Source organism: Mus musculus, chromosome 3 (genome assembly GCF_000001635.26).
Source record: "Mus musculus strain C57BL/6J chromosome 3, GRCm38.p6 C57BL/6J".
Classification (NCBI taxonomy): domain Eukaryota; kingdom Metazoa; phylum Chordata; class Mammalia; order Rodentia; family Muridae; genus Mus; species Mus musculus.
The window spans coordinates 40,774,584-40,797,990 of record NC_000069.6 but is presented as its reverse complement, the minus strand read 5'-3'; the positions used below and the strand labels follow the sequence as shown (position 1 = coordinate 40,797,990).

The following is a 23,407-nucleotide window of genomic DNA, read 5'->3' as shown; positions in this document are numbered from 1 at the left end:
TATGTTCTCAGACCTGTGTCAGAGCTCATATATATTTCTAATGAATTCTCTATAATCAAAGAATACCCTCTTTATGCTCTAAAGTTTTAATTTATACTACTCATATTTACAGAAACATTTTTTTAACCTGTAGAATCATTTTTTCTTAGCCTTTCACTTACCTTTTTGTATGTTCTTAGCATAACTTTTTCTCTACTACATCTTTTTTTTTTTTGGATCTTCTATAAGCCACAAATACTCTTCAAACTGGCAAATATGATGTCATTAAAGTAGCTATCAGTGTTTAGGTTTTTATTTACTTACTAAGACAAGGTCTCTGTAGACCTGACTTTGTACTTACTTGCAATGGACACCCTCCCTCTGTTTCACTAGTACTCACCTGGCTACTAGACTTTTTAATGTGATTTCAATGTTTTCTTCTTTTAGCAATGGATTACAATTTAGTTTATGTTATCTTCTATTAATTTTATATTCTTGTCATCTCTGATCACTAAGGAAATCAGTTTTATCCTGTTGACAGTGAGATTAAACAGGTGGCCAAAGCATCACTGCGGAAAGTGTGCTCACTCTGCTGACATCATGCTGCCTGTGAGACTTCCGGGCTGTGTGAACCATCTTGAATCTATGTCTTTATCCAAAGGGGGAAATTTTGTAGATAAGTTAGTAAAGACATGCTTATAACAGTCCTTTCTTACCTCTAAAACATTCTCCTTCCTCATATTACCTAACTAGAGAGCTTTTTTTTTTTTTTAAGAAACCCTTTCAAATTTTCAACTCATGAACAGCTGACTGTAGCTTAACCATCTAAGACTTTTAGAATATGTGCATTTCATTGAGACTTTGAGACTGGGTTTCTCTGTGTAGCTCTGGCTGTCATGGAACTTGTTCTGTAAAGCAGGTGAAGAGATCTGTCTCTGCCTCTGGAGTGCTGGGATTAAAGGAGTGCACCACTACCACCACTCTGTGGCTGAGATAATTTGGAAATTTAAAGTGTATGACATAAATGTTTTTCTAGATTGAGGATACATATCCTTTTTTTACAAGCTATCTTAATCCCCCCAGAAGATTAATATTGCATATATTATATTTATTTTTTTATCAGGAACAGCAATTATTTTTATTAGTATGTTCCTTTATCAGGAACACACACACACACACACACACACACACATTTTATTAGGAACAGCAGTTACTTTTGTATCCGGAACTGATCTTGAGACACAGAATTCGTCCTGCCTCTGCTTCCCAAATACTGGGATTAAAGACGTACACTACCACAGCGGGCTTTGAGATGTGGTCTCTCACTAAACCTGTAGGGATCTAGGGATCTCATGAGTCCATTTCCTCAGTGCCACTAACCCTAGTTTTGCTTTGTTTTAAGTGGGTGCTCTGGATCCACACACTTGCACTTGGATTTTAATGAGACATCCCCCAGCCCCAGGAACAGCAGTTCCTTTTTATTTTACATGCATGTTTGCATGCACATGCATGTCACAGTCAGGACAATTTTGTACAGTTGGTATCACTCCTTCCATCATGAGATCTAGGGCGTAGACTCAGATCCTCAGCCTTGCAGAGCAAGTTGGTTGAGCCACCTCACCAGCTCCAGGAGCAGCAGGTCCTAAACAGAGGACCTGGGCAGAAATTCTTCTCAACCTGAGAAGTTCCAAAGCTTTACTTCACTCTCAAGCTTTTGTCCATTACCACATCTAAAACTCAAAAATGACCATATGACTCTTCAGAATCAAGTGTCTGAAAATTACTTAAAAGCCCCATTGTTTTGCAAGTTCCTTATTTAAGAAGATTTGGTGACTTGTCATCAGTGTTTCATACAGTGAGTAAAGTCCAACACTTAAACATTAAACCTCTGGTGTGCAAAACTCATGGTTCAAGTAGCAGGTAGAATATGTATTTATTATTATTACATGACTTCTTGACAATGTGGACCAACATCCAAAACTGAATTGCATTTATTATCATTTGTTAACTTGTTTGCTAGTATGAAGATGCAATTTACATACAATGTTTTATATGCTTCTATTATTCCATATGCAAACATTTTGTGGATATATTTGTGAACCAGTCAAATTCCAAAATGATATTTATAGATTATCAATTAACATTGGAAGCCGTTCTTATGTCTGTTCATGTCTGTTATGTCAAAATTATTTTATAGACATGTCACATTTGATTATAGTTTTCTGCACTGCTTTGCAAACAGAATTGAGAGATCAAATGTACAGTTTTTCTAAAAGGAAGAAAACTAAGACTAGTTACTAAGCACTAAACTGTCAAAAGTCCTTGTACAGGGACAGTGGAGTGGAGTCCCTTTGTACATGGTTGTAATAATGGTTGTGAGATGACTGGAAGACTGTTTACCAGAACTGGACAATCTAGCTCAGTTTTCATTAAAAACTGTTCTCGCTGGGTAGGGGTGGCACATACTTTTGTCCCAACATTCAGGAGACAGAGGCAGGAGGATCTCTGTGAGGCAAGTGTGGTTTATATAGTGAGTGTTTCATTTCAGGACAGCCAAAGCTACACCAGACCAAAACCAAAACCTTTTGTGCAATATGCTGTAACACTACACAGTTAACAGTGGCTTCCTTCCTCCCAAATCTAAGAGATGACCATTTCATGTTAGGACTCTCCTTCTAAGACACTAAAGCCACAAAAGTTTATTTTAGAGAAAAAGTGTACACACTGTAAAGCTAGTTTTTTCATCTTAAATTGCTTTTTAACATGTACATTCTAAGCAGGCTGACATGATTTTAAAGGTGTTTTTTACTTAATCTCTCAGAAGGAACAAACTTAGAAAACTTAAAAAAAAAAGATGTAGAGTGCTTTTTCTTAATCAGAAATCAAAGATGTCTGTTTTTTACTTTGAACTTCTAACCCTTGTTATTTTGTTTTTTTTTCCTTGTTATTTTGTAATACTTAACAGACAACATTCACAAACTGACTTCTTTTGGTCCAGAACCACTTCAATGCCACTATTAAAACTGGAGATATTGAATATGCAATATTCATCCTGGTTTATTACATATTATATATGATGTAAGAACTCCAAATCCTGACTGTAAGGTTTAGTATTAAAAAGGAAACAAAAGGCTGGTCAAGGTGGCACACACTCAATTCCAGCACTCAAGGCTGAGGCAGGAGGATTACAAATTGGAGGCCAGGCAGGACTACATATCTAGACCTCATCTCAAATATAAAGGGAAAGGGACTCAAGTTATCTAAACTGCTAATTTAATCATCAATGTGGCAGATGCACGCTTTAAATATCATAGAAGAGTTAAAGGAAAATAAATTGTAAGAGCAATGCATTTGAAAACACTTTAAATGACATTTTACACACAAACTGATTGTGAAAGCTAGTTATTTAAATTCTATAATATAATTTAAGGCATGTTATATCTCACCATCTCTTTAGGATAAGTATGTTTTTTGGTGTGTGTGTTCTTTTAATAATCATCCTGTGACTTGGGTGACATAGCATCATACTCCAAGCAAGCATCATGTTATTTTCAGTACCATGGATATGACTGCATCTTGCATCAGATGGTCATGATTTAGTTACTATGTTTGGCTCCTTGACTTGAAAGCTCCCATTTCAATATATTGTTAACAAATATGTCCCTGCCTCTTTTTACTATTTATTCTTATAATTTGCTAGAATCATCCTTAAGAATCCAGTTAGCTAACTGGAGAGATGGCTCAGCAGTTAAGAACACTGGTTTCTTATCCAAAGGTCCTGAGTTCAATTCCCAGCAACCACATGGTGGCTCACAACCATCTGTAATGGGATCTGATGCCCTCTTCTGGTGTGTCTGAGACAGCCACAGTGTACTCATATACATAAATCTTAAAGCAACCACATGGTGGCTCACAACCATCTGTAATGGGATCTGATGCCCTCTTCTGGTGTGTCTGAGACAGCCACAGTGTACTCATATAAATAAATCTTTAAAAAAAAAAAAAATCCAGTCAGCGAGGCTGCTTTTGCAGTCGTACAAGGCTGGCTACTTCCACAGTTTTTCTTTTTTTTTTTTTTTTTTTTTTTTACTTTCCTTTGAAGCAGTTTGATTTTCAACATTCTTAACATTCTAGAAGCCCCTTTACTGTCTAAAATAACTAAGAATTTGGCTATGTTTAGTGGTTTGAATGAGAATGGTTCCCATAGGCTCATATATTTGAATGTCTAGTCACTAGAGCCCAGAACTGGTTTGAGGAAGATTACAAGGATTAGGAGGTGGGGTCTTTTGAAGGAAGTGCATTACTGGGGGTGGACCTTGAAGTTTTAAAAGAGCATATAAGGCCCAGTGTCTATCTCTCTCTGTGTCTCTCACGCCTGTAGATCAGGATGTATCTCTCAGCTACTTCTCCGGCACCATCCTGCCTGCCTGACACCATGCAAATAAACTCAACTCTGAAACTATAAGCAAGCCCCCAACTCAACACTTCCTTTTATATGAGTTGTCTTTGTCATGGTGTCTCTTTACAGCAATAGAACAGTGTACTAACACATCATGAAACTTAACAAAGATTTGGCAGTACTGTAAGTCCAGTACTAGTTTGTTAGGAGACACTGAATATGTGAAAAGAATATATTTTTGGATATTGTATGTTTATTTTATGTGAATGAATGTTTGCCTGAGGTGCCTGCTGGGGCTAAAAGATGGTGCTGATTCCTCTGGGAATGGAGTTACAGGTGCCTGTGAGCAGTCATATGGGTGCTAGGAATTGAACCTTGGTCCTTGGGGAAGAACAACCAGTACTCTTGACTGTTGAGTTATCTTTCCAGATCCAAGAATTTTGTGTACTTTAAAGAGAAATATGATGGTTAAACAACTACCATTTGTAGTTAAAATGCTGGTCTTTGATTTATATTAAATTTGTTATTTTAAAAGAAAATCTTGTATGCTTCCTTGGAATTGCTTTTAAAATATTTAGATTAAATCTTGACAAGAAACCATAAAATAAATGTTTAAAGTTGATAGTCTTTTGGTCAAATATCTGTCCTCTAAAATTTCCTGGCTGCTTAAAAATTATTTAGTTTGTTAAAGGGTTGTTAAAAATATGGAACCGAGAAAGAGGGTACCAATTATTAGAACCAGACTCTATAAGTACCTTTCTTTTGTGTTTCTTGTAAGTCATCCACATCTTCAAATATGGTCTAAAAAATCAATTAGCTCACTCATTACATTTTATACAACCAAATATTCCAAAACAAAGTATATATATCTAAAATGAGTCACCTCTAGGCCTTCTAAAATATGACACTTTTGTTGTTGTTGTTGCTTAGGGTTCTATCCCAGAGTTAAGAGTGTTAATGAGGCCCCCTATGCCAGAGCTGTCCCCACCCCCAGCTCTGTTTCATAAAATTAGTACAAAGGGATTAATTTGTCTGAGTTACTAAACCCCTAGGTATCAAATACTTGAGAATGCCCCTGGAATTGTTTCAAAGGTCACCATCACATTCAAATGTATAAGAATGGAACAATGATTTTACTTAGTTTAGGGCACACTGATCCAGCTGACCACTCTGTCAAGGTCTCCCACATTTTCAGGTGGATTTCTCCTCAGCCACAGATGTGCTAATTTTGATAAAATGCGTAAAAACATTTTTTTTGTTTTGTTTTTGAGGTAGGGTTTCACTATGTATCATTGACTGGTCTAAAGCTCCTTATGCAGACCTGACTGGCCTGAACTCAAGAAACCTGTTTGCCTCTGCTTAAGGAGTGCTAGGATAAAAGGCATTTGCCACTGTGAGTAGCTTAACACTGTCTTTAAATTGATTACTGAGCTCTATAATTTAAAGATGTCTTGATAGGAAATAATCACTTGATACCCACCTCCAACCCAGCAAAACTGACATGTTATCCTAGTACCTGAATTGCTTGATGTTTGTAGCTTTTTAGAATTTAAGGGTTCTGTCCACTGCTAAAGAATTGTTTTCTGGGGTAGAATCTTAGTGTAAGTCAGCATGGCCACAGGAAAGTTCAGACTCCTTCCATCTCCACTCCTGGGTACCTACTCTCTATCTTGTAGCATGAGTTCCTTTCTTCCCTTCCTCCCTCCTTTCCTTCCTTTCTCTTTTTCCTTTCTGTATCATTTAACAGTCTTTGTATAGTTGGTTATTAAGGATTTATCTCTTTTTTCAGGGAGCAGATGGCTTGAGGCAGGTTTCTCTGTATTGCCTGGTGTCTTGGAACTTGCTCTGTAAATCAGGCTTACCTCAAACTCAGGGATCTGCTTGCCTCGCCTCCTCAGTCCTGAGACTAAAGGTGTGTCAATCCACACCTGGCTTAATGGTAGGTTTCTTAAAGGAAGATAATTTGTATTTTCAGAATTAAACCATACTAACTTATATTTTTATTTTCTATCCATTTTTAAACAGTATGATGGGTAGTAACATTGCTTTGGCTATGTATTCTTTAAAATTGCACCTTTTTTGCTTTGGAAACACTTGCATCTAGTATTACCTATTTCAATGCATATTAAAGATGAGGTGAATCATACGATTTACACAAAACTACTATGGAAAATACATTTTCTTTCTTTTAAATAGCATAGGGATTTTTTAAAATTCACATTAAATTGGTAAAATATATAGATTATCTTTGTATGTATTAAACTTATTAAATGAGATATTATATAATTGTATATTTTTTTTTCTCTGACTAAAACATTAAACTATTTGAAAGTAACTTAACAGCAGGATGGAAAACTTGAGGCTCCACTGGACATTCGGGTGCAGGGAGAGATGTTTCTTCTACTTCCAACCGGTCCTAAGGAACAGCTCCTTACGGAATGTAAGTGATAACCAGGAAGCAGCTATAAAATCTGTGTGGTTATATATTCCCTTTACAATCATGATTTTTTTTCTGAAATGGACCTATGTATATATTTACCATACAAATTAAAAGTAACTGATATCTACTTAAAATGTATTTCTTCATTTATTGGATCTAATGGTTTCTCTATAATAAAAGATATAGACATTTAAAATATGTTGGAAATATATGATTTTCTTAATAAAAAAAGGGATGGTATCTACCCCCAAAATCTGACTAAAAATTCCTGCAAAATGACCACCCTACCCTCCTCTATTCTCTTTTCAGTGCAGACTACATTGTAGGAACAAAATCTCTATTAGAGAACTCATTTGAGAAATGACTATCCCTAAAGATAGTATACTCTCGGTCTTTAGCTACTTAAGAAAAAGTCAGTATTGCATTTAGTATAAAGATTTAGCTTTGGGAAAACAACGAGCCTCTGAAAATTGTAACTGAAGTTGGACTTCAGTTAAGACCATTAGGAACACAAGGGCCCATGCATTTTGTCTTGCTTCTGTCCCTTGAAAACTGAAACATCACCCCAGCCTACCCCATGGTTAAATAAAACAGTTTCAAGGCTCAGGACATAATTGAATGGAGTGAACAAGTCTGGTGATAAACCACAGACCACGTCCTTAATATGGCTGAAGTTCACTGTGCCTTTCCCCATTTAAGAAGCACCAACCCTGGAGCCAAGTTTTCAAAAGGCAATTTAACAGCAGGAACTATAATTTAATCACATCATATCATATTACACTATGTAACATTATGTATTTTACCTACTGATGTAACACAGTTAAGTTTATTACAAGCATTATTTCCTAGGACTTGGTACAGGTACTCCTTTCAAGGAATTACTGCTTATTTAATAGTGTCTATCTACATTGGAACATTAAATCAGTGATAGGTATATATAATGCAATGCATTGTGCAACGTCTCCCTACCCTGGATTAAGGTATTATTAACAAAAATCAATTAAGAAAACCAACACAACTATAAAAACTGAACCAAGTCTGTCGGCATCACAGATGTGCACCTGAGCAGGTCAACAGTGCTTCCCCATAGGCTTAGCATTAGTGTCGCAGCAGCTGGTCTTTTGGACAAGTAGATCAACAGTTTCAAGTGAAAAGTTCCTCTGAGAAAACATGAATCCATGCTACCAACAAAAGCAGCCAATGCTGCTGTTATCTGAATGTCAAACTGCACTGTCCCTCTCTGAGTGTCATTTAGATTATTTATGTAATGACAAGACTGGATTCCTGGTGGCGCATCAGTGAGATGGTCTAGGATGTCAGAACCTCCCATTTGTTGTAATATTTAAGTGATAGCATTAGGGAAACTAGGAAAGGGTCAGTGCTGGTGGCTCTAAACCACATCGGTTTGTTTCACAATAATAATGCAGTTACCCCCTGCCTCTGCAACAAAAGAGCAATGCAGTGCCCCCTTCCTGCATCGAGGAGCTGAGGGCTATGCAAGTAGAAGCTGTGACTACAGTGGATGGTTGCCGAGTACATAGCAGTCCTGCATACTGACACAAAGTATGTAAGGAGAGCTCAAACTGATTTGTACATCTATATTCAGCTAGGGCTTCACAGCAGCAATGGACAGCAATAGTGTACTCAATATAGACACTTTTCAAAACTACTCCAAAAAACAAATGACAAAAGTAGTTAAGAACAACTGAACATATGTTGTGTGTACCGGGCATAAAGGATGAATGGGCCCTTTAGTTAACCCACTGCTTGGATAACATGACACTTAGTCCACTTCCATCTCTCCGGAGTCGGTGTGCTGTGAGCTTCCTTTGGGTGGATCTGGGCTGGTCTCTGAACCACTCTGTCCGTCCATTGGTCCATTGTGCTCACTACCAGTTTTTGCTTTGTCTTCAGGAGCTTCTACTTTTGGTTTGGGCTTATAAACGATGGGGTTACAGAAATTATCCAGTTCCTGAAAACAGAAACGAGCCATGTCAACTATTATATAAAACACTTAGATGTTTGCTGGTGTTCTCTAATCTCTCTTGTATCCTCATACATTTCAATACTTCACTATATTTAACAATTTCATTATGTACCTTTTATTTATTTTAGTTTCTTGAGACAGGTTTCTTTGTGTAGCTCTGGCTATCTTAGAACTCACTCCAAGCTGGTCTGGAACTGAGAGATTCACCTGTCTCTGACTCCAGAGGGCTGGGATTAAAGGTGTGAGCTGCCACCCGGCTACTGTACTTATTTTTAAAAAATTATTTTAATTTTCTTTTTTATTTCATGTGCATTGGTGTTTAGCCTCATGCATGTCTGTGTGAGGGTTTCACAGCCTCTGGAATCAGAGTGACATACAGCTGTGAGCTGCCATGTGGGTACTGAGAACTGAACTCTGGTCCAAGATCACTTATAGTTTGTTCACAATAAATTATGTCCTTATTTCCTTTCAAGTGAGAGCTGTGTTTTAATGCCTATAAATGTGATTTTATAACGGTTCTGTAATTCCTTTTACATAATATGCTGTAATGTCTTTATAACTAAAAAATCATATTTGATAGCTATATCACATATATCCATATAGCAATTCCTTGAATTTATATAGTAATCTCTAGAATTGTAAGTTTTGGCTAACAGGTATACACTCACTTCAAATTTTTACACGTATGTGTATATATGCTCTGACACGATGTCAGGAGAGAGTACTCACTGCCCCACGCCCTTCTAACTGTGTGGAGATTATGAACACAAGCACAGCAAATGATACAGACAAAGCCACCTGCATCTGGTGACTGGGAACGCACCTCTTCTTTGTCAGCCCTCTGGCTCAGAGTCTTCACTTATGACCATTTGCAGAGTTTTGCTACCATGTGTTTTATAGCTTTTGATATTTTTATTTATCATCAATGTTTATTAAAATTCAACATTTATCTGAGATTACATAAAATCACTAACAGGATTTCACAGTGGAAGATTTCATATTCCAAAGTCAGACCTATTGCAACAAAGTTGTTAGAAGTCTCAAAGAGTGTGGATATTTAGGTTGATCACATTGCTGTATATCATTCTGTATTACTTACAGAACCTAAAAGCTGGTGGGTGTACTGGCTGGTTTTGTGTGTCAACTTGACACAGCTGGAGTTATCACAGAGAAAGGAGCTTCAGTAGAGGAAATGCCTCCATGAGATCCAGCTGTGGGGCATTTTCTCAATTAGTGATCATGGGGGGAGGGCCCCTTGTGGGTGGGACCATCCCTGGGCTGGTAGTCCTGGCTTTTATAAGAAAGCAAGCTGAGCAAGCCAGGAAAAGCAAACCAGTAAGGAACATCCCTCCATGGCCTCTGCATCAGCTCCTGCTTCCTGACCTGCTTGAGTTCCAGTCCTGACTTCCTTTAGTGATGAACAGCAGTGTGGAAGTGTAAGCTGAATAAACCCTTTCCTCTCCAGCTTGCTTCTTTTTTATTATTATTATTAGATATTTTCTTCATTTACATTTCAAATGCTATCCCGAAAGTCCTCTATACCCTTCCCCCCACCCTGCTCCCCTACCCACCCACTCCCATTTCTTGGCCCTGGCATTCCCCTGTACTGAGGCATATAAAGTTTGCAAGACCAATGGGCCTCTCTTCCTACTGATGGCCGACTAGGCCATCTTCTGCTACGTATGCAGCTAGAAACACAAGCTCTGGGGCTACTGGTTAGTTCATATTGTTGTTCCACCTATAGGGTTGCAGACCTCTTCAGCTCCTTGGGAACTTTCTCTGGCTCCTCCATTGGGGGCCCTGTGTTCCATCCAATAGATAGATGAGTGTGAGCATCCACTTCTGTGTTTGCCAGGCACTCCCAGCTTGCTGAATAGAAACTCTGACTCAAACAGCCGGCAATGTGTAGCAACATTCAAAACGGAACAGATACTCCATTACACCTAGAGTGAAGCCAGCAAAGCAAAGTCTGGCCTTAATGTTCTTCCGTAAGTGATTATTTCTCAGAGTGTGATATCCATTCATTTTTTAGTCCTCAAATGTATTTGGGTGCTTAAACTTATTAAAAAGGGAGTGAGATTAGCCAGTGAGATGGCTCAGCAGGTAAGGGTGCCTGCTAGGCAAGCATGGCCACCTGAGTTCCATCCTTGAGCCCATCTGAAAGTGAACGCTGAGAATCAACCACCACAAAGTTGTCCTCTGCCCTCCCGTTAGCACAGCCGGCTGGGTGCCCACACACTCACTGTTGTCCTCTCACACATGCCATTAAGCACGGTTGAAAAGGGAATGGAGTTTCTTACCTTTGACTTTGTAACTATTTCTGACACTTTTACCACGGGATCTTGAGTGAGACTTAATTTATTCTGTGCATTCATCTTACTGTTTAGCCAGTTCATGGAGTCACTGATGTACTTTTCAACTCTTTCCATTTCAGCAGGATCCAGATGATCATATCTTTCATCCTATTAAAAATGAATAAAATGGTAAAAGAAAAGGAATTGTTGGTAAATAGTGGCTTATTGATAATTTCTCCCTACCTAAAACATTCATGTTCTTACTTATGACATACTTCATGTATATTCATGTAAAGGTGCCACATATGAGATGACACACACTGAAGAGACTAGGGGAAAATGTAAAATCAGTGCAGATTTCCAAAGGACTCCCAGAAGTCAGCTTTGGAAAAGAACTACTTGTGGAGGCTCTGCATTGGGCAACAGAGGCTATGGCAGAGTAGAATGTATACAAATTAAGGAGAAAATAGATGTACAGGTATATAGTGAGGGAGAAAGAAAATTCTGAACATACCATAAAACCAGGTGTCACATTCTTGATTTAAAAAAAAGAGACAATGAAATTCTGACTAAGCAACACAGCTGCAGCTTCTACAACCACCCAAAAAGTCATTTTGCATCAGCAGCCAATAGAGCAGAAAGAAGCAGCACCATAACATGAAAGCGAGAAGGTTTCCTGACTAGGATTATGGACAGCCTAGAAAATGCAGGATGAACAGGAAGGGGAAGTGATGAGGAAGAGGACAAGGGCAAGAGGACATGCATGACATGAAAGCACAGCCCGGGAAGGGTCCATGGATGCAGGAGGAAGCAGAAGGGGCAGAGGACCGACCCAGACAAATTTCCTTTGAAAAAGACAGAATGAAACCTAATGCTGTATGTGCTAATTAAATTAAAAAAAAAAAAACTCCTTTTAATGTATTTTCCCTCATGTGTTTTGAGATAGAGTCTCACCTAGCCATACCTGGGTTTATCCTTACCCTCCACCTTAGCCTCTTAAAGCATTGCGATTGAACCCCGAAGTTAACAAGTGGGACTATGAAGAGGGCATTTTCAGAACTGTTAATCTTCCTCAGACATTCAAGATTCCTTTGTAAGATTACAAATGACATATCATCACATTGGACTTGGCTTCTGGGCTGCTGCATTTTATTCAATTTCTTACTGTCTCGGGGATTAAGTTTTATTTGCTAGTTTATTTGCATTAATCATTAAATATGCTCTTTAAAAAAATTATCTGTAGCCTGAGCCTTTTCCCAGAACTTTTATATCTAACCAACTTGAGACTATTTGTGAAGTCTGAAATTTCTACTATAACAGTTTAATAAAAAAAGCCTCGGCTTTTAAATGTCCTGGATCCTCTACTGCCAATTTTTCACTAAAAAGCTGTAAGTTTGGTATGCTCAGTATCCGAAGTGGTAACATGCAGCGTTGGAGCTGAGGACTTCTATAGACACCATACATTAGCAGCAGCTTCATCACGACCCCAGTACCTTGTTTCTGTGTGCTTCTATCACTTTCAGGACAAGCTGAATCTTTTTCCCCAAGTCATTTAAAGCTTTTGGTCTCTCTTCATGCTCCACGTACTTCATTTGAATGGGCTGGCCATATTTCTATCAACATAAACGTTTAAAAAGAATGAATAGAGTTTTAACAATACATTTATCCCTTACAGGATGATAAACATGTCTTTCCTGTCTTCCCACAAAGAAAAGTGTTAACATGGCCCTTACCCTACTTCAACCCTCCTTTTATCTAAAGTGTTCACTAAGGATTACCCCTTAACTACTTCCCAACCCAAAGACCCAAACAACATTGTCAGTCCTTTCAAAACATGGTGCTAAACTGCGAAAGACAATAAGGACCGTTCTACTACATGGAGAATTCACAAATTTAAACGTGGGTTTCAAATTTTACTTTATTTTTGAGACAGGGTCTCTATGTGTAGCCCCTGCTGTCTTTGAACTCCCTATGTAGAGTAGGCTGGCCTCAAACTCATAGAGATCCTCCAGCTTCTGTATATCCCCAGAGCTGAGTGAAGATAAAGGCATGTACTACCATGCCAAGCATAAGGAGCCAAACTAAGTACCACTGCTTTTACATCATAATCTTCACAAAACTGCTTCAGTTAACAGTCACCTACCCCTTGCAGCCACCTACTAACCTTTAATTCCTGCAGCCTATCCACATAAACTTGTTTAGGCTGGTCTTCTCCTTCTTCATACAGCCAATTTTCTGTGTCTTCTAACATTGCAGACAGCTTATTCATGTCCTAAGTTACACATTTAAGAGATACTAATTACAAATGCCTTTCTTAGACAAAGTCATTAAGAGATGTTTTTTAGCTCAATACCAGAGTCTTCTGACCTTATTCATAAACATGTTTTCATTAACCTTCTGCACCTTGAAAAATAACTGAGAGTCATCTCCACATAGGTGCAAAAATTGACAATAACAAATTTGATATACTTTTAAACATGATTCACATTAGGACTTTCAAGTGAACATTCAAGTAGTCCTTACAACTTTAGACTTACTTCTGGAGTGATGAACTTTTCGTAGACAGTGCCCAATTTGTCTCTGAAATCATAGACGTATTCTTCAACAGCATTTTTAGCATCATTTCTTTCTTTCTCTAATTTATCCTGCATTATCATCTTCCCCTGTTAAAAACGTTTCAGATTGTCAAAACAACACACATTAGAGAACTGCTAGTTAAAACCATGATGCCACTTCATACCTCCTAAGAGAAGCATATTTAAAAAATAAGCCAGAATAGAATTTTTGTGATTGTAGAGAAACTGAAGCCCGGAACACTGGTGACAATAAAACATTCCACATCCATGGGCCACAGGAACAGTGTGGAGGGTCTTCAAAAATAATGAAATATAAGTTGGGCATAGTGGTACATACCTTTAATCCCAGCAGCTCAATCTCTGAGTTTGAGGCCAGCATAAGCTACATAGTGAGATGCTGTCTCAATAAATAAATGAATAAAGTAAAAAATATATAAAATAAATGAATATAAATTCAAAATTATAATTTCCCTTGAATCTAGCAAGTGTAATCCTGAGAATATACCCAAATGAATGGGACGCAGACACTTCACAGATATGTGAATCCCAGGGTTTCTTGAGGCATTATTATCACCAAAAGTATAAGCTGAAGCATCCATTAGCTGATGTACTGATATATATGTGCACATATATATCACAGATTTACGAGGCTTAGAAGAAGTTTCACATATGAGCGAGCCCTAAGATTATGCCAAGTACAACAATCCAGGACAAAAGGACAAGCATTGTCTCATTCAATTTATGTGAGCTGCGTATGCAGACTCTTAGGAGACAGGAAACAGATGAGTGTTCAAGGAGAACTGAAGGGGGTGGGGAGGAGAGAGCATCTCCATCTTAGACGGCTGTAAGCTTTGGATGTGGTGGCGATGCTTGTGCAATGCTAAATATGATGAAAACTAACTTGAAAATATATACATAAAAATGGTCTTAAGATGTTAAATTCTACACATGTATTTTAAAAAGTAACAATATATTCCCAAATCACTGACTTGTATGCTTTGAGTGAATGAATTATATGGTACAGAACTTAAACCCTTGTAATAGCTTTTGAACATATTTATACATGTTCAAACTCCAGCACCCCCATTTACTTGTTGGAGACAGCAGGAAACTCACCTACTCTTAGTTTTCTTACCCTAATATGACTAATTCTTCATTTCATGGCTGTAACTCACATAGAGTATCTTCCTCCACACCGATGCACTACTCTTGGTCAGGGGTGTATTAACAGCATTGTGATGCTGAGCTTGGGAGACTGATCACCTGATCCAAATATGAGGTAGCATACTACACACAGGCCTCAGTTTTCTCATCCATAAGCTACAGCCCTTAACAGAACCTACACATTATATTTGTTTTGAGGACTTCAGAGATTTAAGGACTGTTATGATCAAAAGCAAGGAAAGAATGCAATTATAATTCTTGAACAAATTTCACTTAAGAGCACTTGGTTTTCTAAATACAAGGATTCCTTTATAAACTATAATACAGTAGCATAGATTTAAAAAGAGACATTTAAAAATTAATCAAAGTTTCATTTTGCACATAAACCTACTATAATTATCATTTCCTACAGTTCATTCCTTTGGAAAAATTATGCTCCAAATATGTAAATCCTGAGTATTATGTGAGATTTTTAGGATTTATTATGCACGAATAGAGCCTTGGTAATAGGTATTATGCATTGGTACTTTTAAGAAAGCAAGCCCTGTAAAATCAAAATTTCATGTAATGATGGGTGTTAAACAGTTGAATGCAACATTCTCCAAACGGTAGAAGTTAGGAACATGTAGAAATTAGGAACCACCATTTCAATATAAATTTAAAGGATAATTATAAGTATAAATATAATCACATTATACAGTTACTACTAAAGAAAGAACTCACTTTCCAAAAGACTGGAACTAACCGTGAGAATAGACAAGAGCAGGTAAATCTGTTAACAATGGCAGCAAAGTTGAAATCATTGTTAATCAACACTCTGAACAGTCTTAAGTATCACACACTTCCAAAGGGGGCTTGTTAATCCAGGGGAGATGTTACATGCCTGTGATCTCAGAACTCAGAAAGCAGAGGAAGGAAGGGCTGGAGATTCAAGCCAATGTGGGCACACAGGAAAACCTTCCCTCAACATTTCCCCAAAACAAGACAAAGAATCTCCAAACCAAGCCAAAACAAGAGAACAAAAGGGCATGTTCTTATTTTACGCTTAAAGGCTACAAAAGATAGAGCCAGAGGTGGTGGCACATATTCACAGTCTTAGCGCTTAGGAGGTAGAGGCAAGAGAATCAAGGCTTCACGGCCATCAGATACACAGTGAGTTTGAGGCTAGCCTAGCTTACTTGAGCCCTGGCTTAAAAGTGGGGGGGGGGGGGGTGTTAAGAGTTCGCTTCAGAAGGCTTTTTTCTCTAAAGTAGACACTTTTTCATATAATTAAGATAATAAAAGTATAATATATGGTACCAATACAGCTTATTATTTTGTCAAAAGCAGTTTAATGGCATTTATAATTCCTAACAATTGCAAACCAGATTGCCTAGATATCACAGACAACCTTTGACTCCAATACAGTATCAGAATGCATTTGCTGCTATTCAACAGCAATCTAACTTACATACCTCATTTTCAATGTAACTATTGAGAAGGTCTTGAGTCAGCTGTCTGTAGAGGCTACTCTGGATAGGTAGATCAATACTCTTGATTTTCCCTTTTTTAATAGTTTGATTTATGCGATCTTGCTTATCTGAAGGAGGTGCCTGTAAAAGAAAATAAAAAGTAAAATTTTCTAAAACTAACAAATATAAATTTTAGAGGTGAAACAAAAAAGCAAAGCCAAACAAACCTATTGCTGTCTTTGATACTTTATTTAAAGTAGAGACTATATGGGCTGGGAACAAAGCTCAGTAGTAAAGTGCTTGCCTGGAACGCACAAACTCTGGGTTTAGTTTCCAGTACCACCCCCATGCTGACACACACACACACACACACACACACACACACACACGAACACACACATTCTAGTAGCCTTTTATTCTCAATTTAATGCTAACCCTTTACTACATTTGCAACATGGAATTGGAAATCCAAAGCTGTAATGAACTACTACGTCACATACAGTACTATGGTTATAAATTCTTGACAAAGGAAAACAAATATAAGTAAGGCTATGGAGAAAATGGAACCCTACTCCTAAACTGTTGGTGATATTATAAACTATACAGTGGTTGTTGTCACTTTTTAAAACAGCTGAGCCACTGAGATTGTTCATTGGACACTTGCTAAGCCTGCCAACCTGAGTATGATCCCCAGGACCCATACGCAAGTTGTCATTTGACCTCTACACAATATGTCTAGCAATTCCATTGATGTGCCCAAGAAAATGAAAATATACACACAGAAAACTGTGTGTTAAAGTAACATTCCCAATTGGAAAACTACATTGTAAATGCTCATCACCAATATATGGATAAATCGGAATGTGGGATGCACTGATCAACGCGGGAATCAAATACCAACACATCTTAGCAGGTTTTACATAATTTTAAAACCGGAGGCAGTAATCACGCGGCTATCAGCCTACACTGATCTTGTTCCGACACTTGAATGAGGCTGGGAGGCCAAGCAGTCGTGGGATCAGTGCTCTCAGAGCAGCAGACCTGGAATGTGATTAAGATGTAAGCCCCTTACTTCCCTGCTTACCACCACCATTGGCTCAGCTGCTCAGAGTCAAAGAGTTTTAGCTGAGTGCGGTGGATGGCACATGCCATTAATTCCAACACTCTGCAAGCTGAGGCAGGCAGAGCCCTGTGAGTTCTGTGAGATCAGCCTGCCTGGTTTATACAATGATTTTTAGGCTAGCCTGGGCAGCCTAAAAATAGTGAGATCTGTCTTTCTATTCCCTAAAGATTTTTTTCAGTAGACCAAGCCTTGATTTTTATTACTTAAAAAAAAGCTGTATATTTATTTTGCTTTCTGACTCTGTGCTTATGCGGTCAATACTTTCCTGCTACTCTATAAGGAAAGCCTGCTTGATCCTGTCATGGACACACTTGGTACACATGGAACCACCACAGGCCCTGCTGACACACTTCTTTGTCTTAGACAATCTCCTAAGGACTTTGGGTCTCCGGGCACGAGTCCCTCACAGTCTGCATGGGCACACACCACATGCAGATTTAGGTGCTTCCCCAACCTTCTTGGTGTAAAGGTAACAATCCTGTTGCCAGGGGTTCCAGACAGCCTTGTTTTGTTAGAGCAGTATTGTAGGAAAGCATACAATGGTATGTCAAACGCTGGACCATCCTGAGTGCCTCTAAGTACTGCCCCTGGAAGAGCAAGAATTTTTTTTAAAAAAGAAAAAATATGATGTGACCGAAATGCCACACAGAGCATTACACATTTAAACTGTCTTCATTTGGAATTGTTCTGCTTCTCCATTTCTCCAAGACTATAATTTCTAGTTAAAAAAATGATTAAAATACCCTTTTCACTGTCAAAAGATAATTTTGCTTTTAAAGTTATGTCTTGTTCTTTTAAAAGCTTTTAAGTAAAACTCTGAAATGTACCTATTTTGGTTGCAGGCTTTCTGTGCTTCTTCTTGGCACTGCAGTTTATTTACTTATTTATTTATTTTGGCACTGCAGTTTAAATGACTACGTATATTGAAAAGCAGGCAGCACACGGCATCTCAGCAGGATATGGGAGGCAGTGTAGGGTCTGAGGCCCAAGCACTTGTGAGCTGAGGAGGGAGCAGCACAAGTGTGTAACACGCTTGTGCTACACACAGGAGACCTTGTGTAAATCACACACAGCCAAACAAGCAGACACGAAATGCAATCCTGACAAAGCTCCACACCCACAACCACCGAGTAGGAAAGCAAACCTTTGCTTTGGCCCCGGTGTGGTCAATCTCCTCTTCTGGGGTGTGCTCAGCATGACATTTCTGATGACCTCCTTCTTCTTGGTCAACCTGCATTTTGTCCTGGCAAGAAAAGAGATTAATGGATGGTACACAGTTTTCCTTTTCCAGCAAAAAGCACAGTCCTACTCCAGGGTTGAGATGTGTGCAAACACTGAAGCCGTTCACTTTCAAATGGCAACAGCAACAAACAGATTAAAAAGTATGAGTGAAAAGATCAGATGGAAGCTATGTAAACAGACCTTCTCATTCATCCTTTTTGGTCAACATTTGCAAAAAAATATAGATAACTATTCTCAAATTCATAAATCAGTATTCTCAAACTTAAGTTTTAAAAAAAGAGAATATTCAACTTCACATGAAAATGTTATGGACAATGCTTAAAATGATAAACAGAAACATGATGAAAAAGATGAGACTCATAACCACACAACTCAGTTACATACTTTTAAATTTATTTTTTATTGAAAATAATTTTTTCATACAATATATTCTGATCATAGTTTCTCCTCCCTCATCTCCTTCTCCACCCTTCTAACTTCATGGTTTCTTTCTCTCTGTTACATATTTTCAAATGTAGTAAAATACTGAAGTTAATTAAAACTTAAATGTCTGTGAAGCATTGGAATATAAAAACTCATAAGCCCCCAAATAAGCTGTTCATTTGGCAAACAATCTTAAACAACACATATATTTTTATAATCTTTCTAATCACATTTACAACCATCTTCTTGAAAGAAGTTTAGATTATAGGAACCACTGTAATTCTTGCTACATTCTCAGAACCCTAGAGGCAACACAGGTACCCCAGAGGTCACCACGGCTGCCAAAACCCTAGCAGAGAAACCCTACTGGATCTGAAGACTCTCACTAGTCACTAGAACTACAGGCCATTTAGGCCAGAAAACCAAGGGGGAAACATCCAAAAATCATCCATCCAACAAAGATAAACTCAGAAATTGACACAAAAACCCAGATGACTAGAGGCCAATGCAAGAACATAATCAATACAAGCCGGGGCAATATGGTGCCAGCACTGCTCAGCTATCCCACAACTGTTAAGCCCTGGATATCACAATTCACCTGAAGCACAAGAAAATGACCTTAAAACCAATCTTAGGAAGATGATAGAGGCCCTTAAAAAGGAAATGAATGCATTTTTAAAAAAAGAAATCCAGGAAAATACAAGAAGGTGAAGGAAATAAATAGAATAGTTCAAGTGCCAAAAAATAGAAGCAATAAAGAAAACACTATCTGAGGGAATCCTTGAGATAGAAAATCTAGGTAATTGAACAGAAACTAGACACACAAGCATCACAAACAGAATATAAGAGATGGAAAGGAGAATCTCGGGTGCAGAGGATGCATACAATAGAAGGAATTGACTCACTGGTCAAAGACCATGTTAAATGTAAACATTTCCTTACATGAAACGTATGAAAAGGCCAAACTTAAGAGTAATAGAAATAGAAGAAGAAGATTTACAGGTATAAGGCCCAGAAAATATTTTTTTAACAAAATCATAGAAGAAAAAAGGTTGTTATTTTCCTACCCTAAAGAAAGAGATGCCTATAAAGGTAAAAAGAACATACAGAACACCAAATCAATCGAAAGTCTTCTCACCATATAACCAAAACAGAACAAAGAAAGAAAACTAAAAGCTGCAAGGGATAGAGGCCAAGGAACATAAGAAGCAGAGCTGTAGGATTACACTCAGCTTCTCAACAGAGACTCTACAAGCCAGAGGAGCTTGGGCCTTGCAAACTCAGACAACAGATGCCAGTACAGACTATTACACCAAGCAAAACCTTCAATAATCATAGGTGGAAAACAAACTACTCCATGACAAAATCAAATTTAAACAATATCTAGCTCCAAATCCAGCCCTCCAGGTACTAGAAGAAAAAAAATCCAACCCAAAGATGTTAAATACACCCAAGGAAACACAGGTAATAAGCAATTTCACACCAGCAAAACCAAGAACGGACACTTACACATATGTGACCACCACCAACACCACCAATAACAACACAATAACAGGAATTAATAATCATTGGTCATTAATATCTGTTAATATCAATGGATCCAATTCCCCAATAAAAAGGCACAGAATAACAGAATGAATACAGAAACTAGACCCATCCTTCTGCTCCATATAAGAAACACACCTCTGAAGTGCAAACTTAGGCTTCTTTGCAAAGTCAGTTGTGTTGGATGGTGTTTTGCTGGGGCAAACCCGTGAAGGAATGTTTTGCTGAAGTGGACACAGGTGAAAAGCTAAGGCAGACTCATGAATGAACATTTGGCTGAAGCATTCTTTCTTAGGGACACTCATGTATTGGTCCATACTGCATCTCCATTTATCTGGGCTCCATACAGAGAGAAATGCACTAAAATAAAATATAATATAATATAATATAATATAATAAAATAAAGTAAAAAAAAAAAAAGGAAGAAAGAAAAAGAAACCACCAGCTTTTTGCTGCTTCCGTGGACTCAGGCTGATGGGCAGAGTGGTGTCAGCCGAGACAGATGCATGTGCTGTGGAGGGCCTGTGATGTTTGGAGGGAGGATAAAAAGGATGCAAAGGACAGAGAGGGAAGCTTGCCTGGCTTGCATAGCTAAACCCTTGTTGGTGTGGACTCTTCACTGATCTTTGCTTTGCTGAGAGAGGCATAGGTGAGAACTTCTGGCATCCCTCTTGGTTGCTTCTGCTAGCTCATGCCGATTCAGATGTGGCCTGACTATTCCCGCTAGGTTGTGCCACTGCTGCTGCTATCCTGACGCTACTGAACTGGACTGCTGGCAAATCCATAGTGTGAGTGGATCAATCTGCCGCTGCTGGCCTGTAAACTGAACTGATTTCCTGACACTGCAGATGGGATCTGCTCCACGGAACCATTTCTAAATAGGTCAACTTTCCCACATCCTTTCTTTCCCACTATCTCTGCTGGGTGGCGGTCTAGAAGGGAGGTTAAAGTATTTAACAACCATCATTAAAAGTAGGCTTTGAAAAAATTAGAGTTACACACTTCAACATCAAAGATAAACATTAACTCAGAGTAAAGGGCTGGAAATTTTTTTCCTAGCAAATGAACCCAAGAAGCAAGCTGATCCAATCTAAGAAAATAGATTCCCAACAAAAATTAATAAAAAGAGATGAGGAAGGACACTTCATACTCATCAATGGAAAAAATCCACTAAGATGATGTCTTTTTCTGAACATCTATGCACTAAATGCAAGGGCACCCACATTTGTAAAAGAAACATTACCAAAACTTAATCACATATCAAACCCCACACATTAATAGTGTGAGACATCAACACTCTGCTCTCACCTATGGACAGATCATCAAGCTGAAACTAAACAAAGAAATAATAAAAGAGATGTTAGGAATCAAATGGACCTAACAGATATCTATAGAAAATTTCATCCAAACACAAAAGAATATACCTTCTTCTCAGCACCTCATGGAACAGTCTCAAAAAACTGACCACATACTTTGGTCACAATACAAGTTTTAGACAGATACAAGAAAATTGAAATTTATTTTGCCAGATCACCACAGATTAAAGCTGGATTTCAACAACAACAGAAACAATAGAAAGCCTACAAAACTCAAAGAAACAGAACAACTCTCTAGTAAATGACCACTGGGATCAAGAAAGAAAGAAATTAAAAGACTTCCTAGAATTCAATGAAAATTAATGTGCAATATACCCAAACTCATGACACAGTGAAAGCAATGCTAAGAGGAATGTAGCACTAAGTGCCTTCATAAAGAAATTAAAGAGATTTTATACTAGCAACTCAACAGCACACCTGAAAGCTCTAGAACAAAAAGGAACAAACACACTCAAGCGAAGACAGCAGGCAACAACCAAACTCAGGGCTGAAATCTGTAAAATAGAAACAAAGAGACCAATATAAAGAATCAATGAAACAAAGAATTGGTTCTTTGAGAAAATCAGCAGGATACACAGATCAAACTAACCAAAAGGCAGAGAGACAGTACCCAAATTAACAAAATTAGAAATGAAAAGGGAGAAATAACAACAGGCATTGGGGAAATTCAAAGAATTTCTAGGTCTTACTTCAAAAGCCTGTACTCTACAAAATTGTAAAATCTAAATGAAATGAATGATTTTTCTAGAGAGATACCACTTACCAAAGTTAAATCAAGAACAGATAATTTAAATAAACATATAATACCTAAAAAATTAGAAGCAGTCATTAAAATCTTGCAACTAAAAATTGCCCAGGGCCAGATGGTTTTAGAGCAGAATTCTACCAGGCTTTCAAAAAGATAATAGCAATACTCCTTAAACTATTCCACAAAATAGAAACAGAAAGAACATTGCCAAATTCATTTTATAAAGTCATAGTTACCCTGATACCAAAACCAGACAAAGACTAAACCTATATGACAAGAATTTCAAGTCTTTGAAGAAAGAAATTGAAGAAAATAACAGAAGATGGAAAAATCTCCCATGCTCATAGATTGGAAGGATTAACATAGTAAAAATTGTCATCTTACCAAAAGCAATCTACAGATTCAATGCAATCCCCATCAAAATTCCAACACAATTCTTTACAGACCTTGAAAGAATAATATCCAACTTTATATGGAGAAACCAAAGGCCCAGGCTCCCTAAAACATTCCTGTATAATAAAAGAACTTCTGGAGATATCAACCAACATCCCTGATTTCAAACTTTACCACAGAGCTATAGAAATACATAGTATTGGCATAAAAACAGAGGTTGATAAATGCAATCAAGTTGAAGACCAGGACATAATTCTCCATAGTTAA

At 37.9% G+C, this 23,407-nt stretch overlaps 1 protein-coding gene across 3 annotated transcripts in view; it reads right to left on the bottom strand.

Moving 5' to 3' along the window:
- Positions 1–1,887: 1,887 nt before the first annotated feature.
- Positions 1,888–23,407, bottom strand: part of Hspa4l (heat shock protein 4 like) — a 51,604-nt gene continuing 30,084 nt past the window's right edge. Inside the window, exons 14-20 of one of the 3 annotated variants that reach the window (XM_006500766.4) lie at positions 18,558–18,656; positions 16,294–16,431; positions 13,637–13,762; positions 13,264–13,371; positions 12,593–12,712; positions 11,106–11,267; positions 1,888–8,790 (exon numbers count right to left, since the gene is read on the bottom strand). In XM_006500766.4, coding sequence (XP_006500829.2) covers positions 8,602–8,790; positions 11,106–11,267; positions 12,593–12,712; positions 13,264–13,371; positions 13,637–13,762; positions 16,294–16,431; positions 18,558–18,656 — 942 coding nt within the window. In that variant the 3' untranslated portion in view covers positions 1,888–8,601. The remainder of the gene's footprint in view (positions 8,791–11,105; positions 11,268–12,592; positions 12,713–13,263; positions 13,372–13,636; positions 13,763–16,293; positions 16,432–18,557; positions 18,657–23,407) is intronic. The other 2 variants (XM_006500767.4, NM_011020.3) reach the window with 2 other exon arrangements.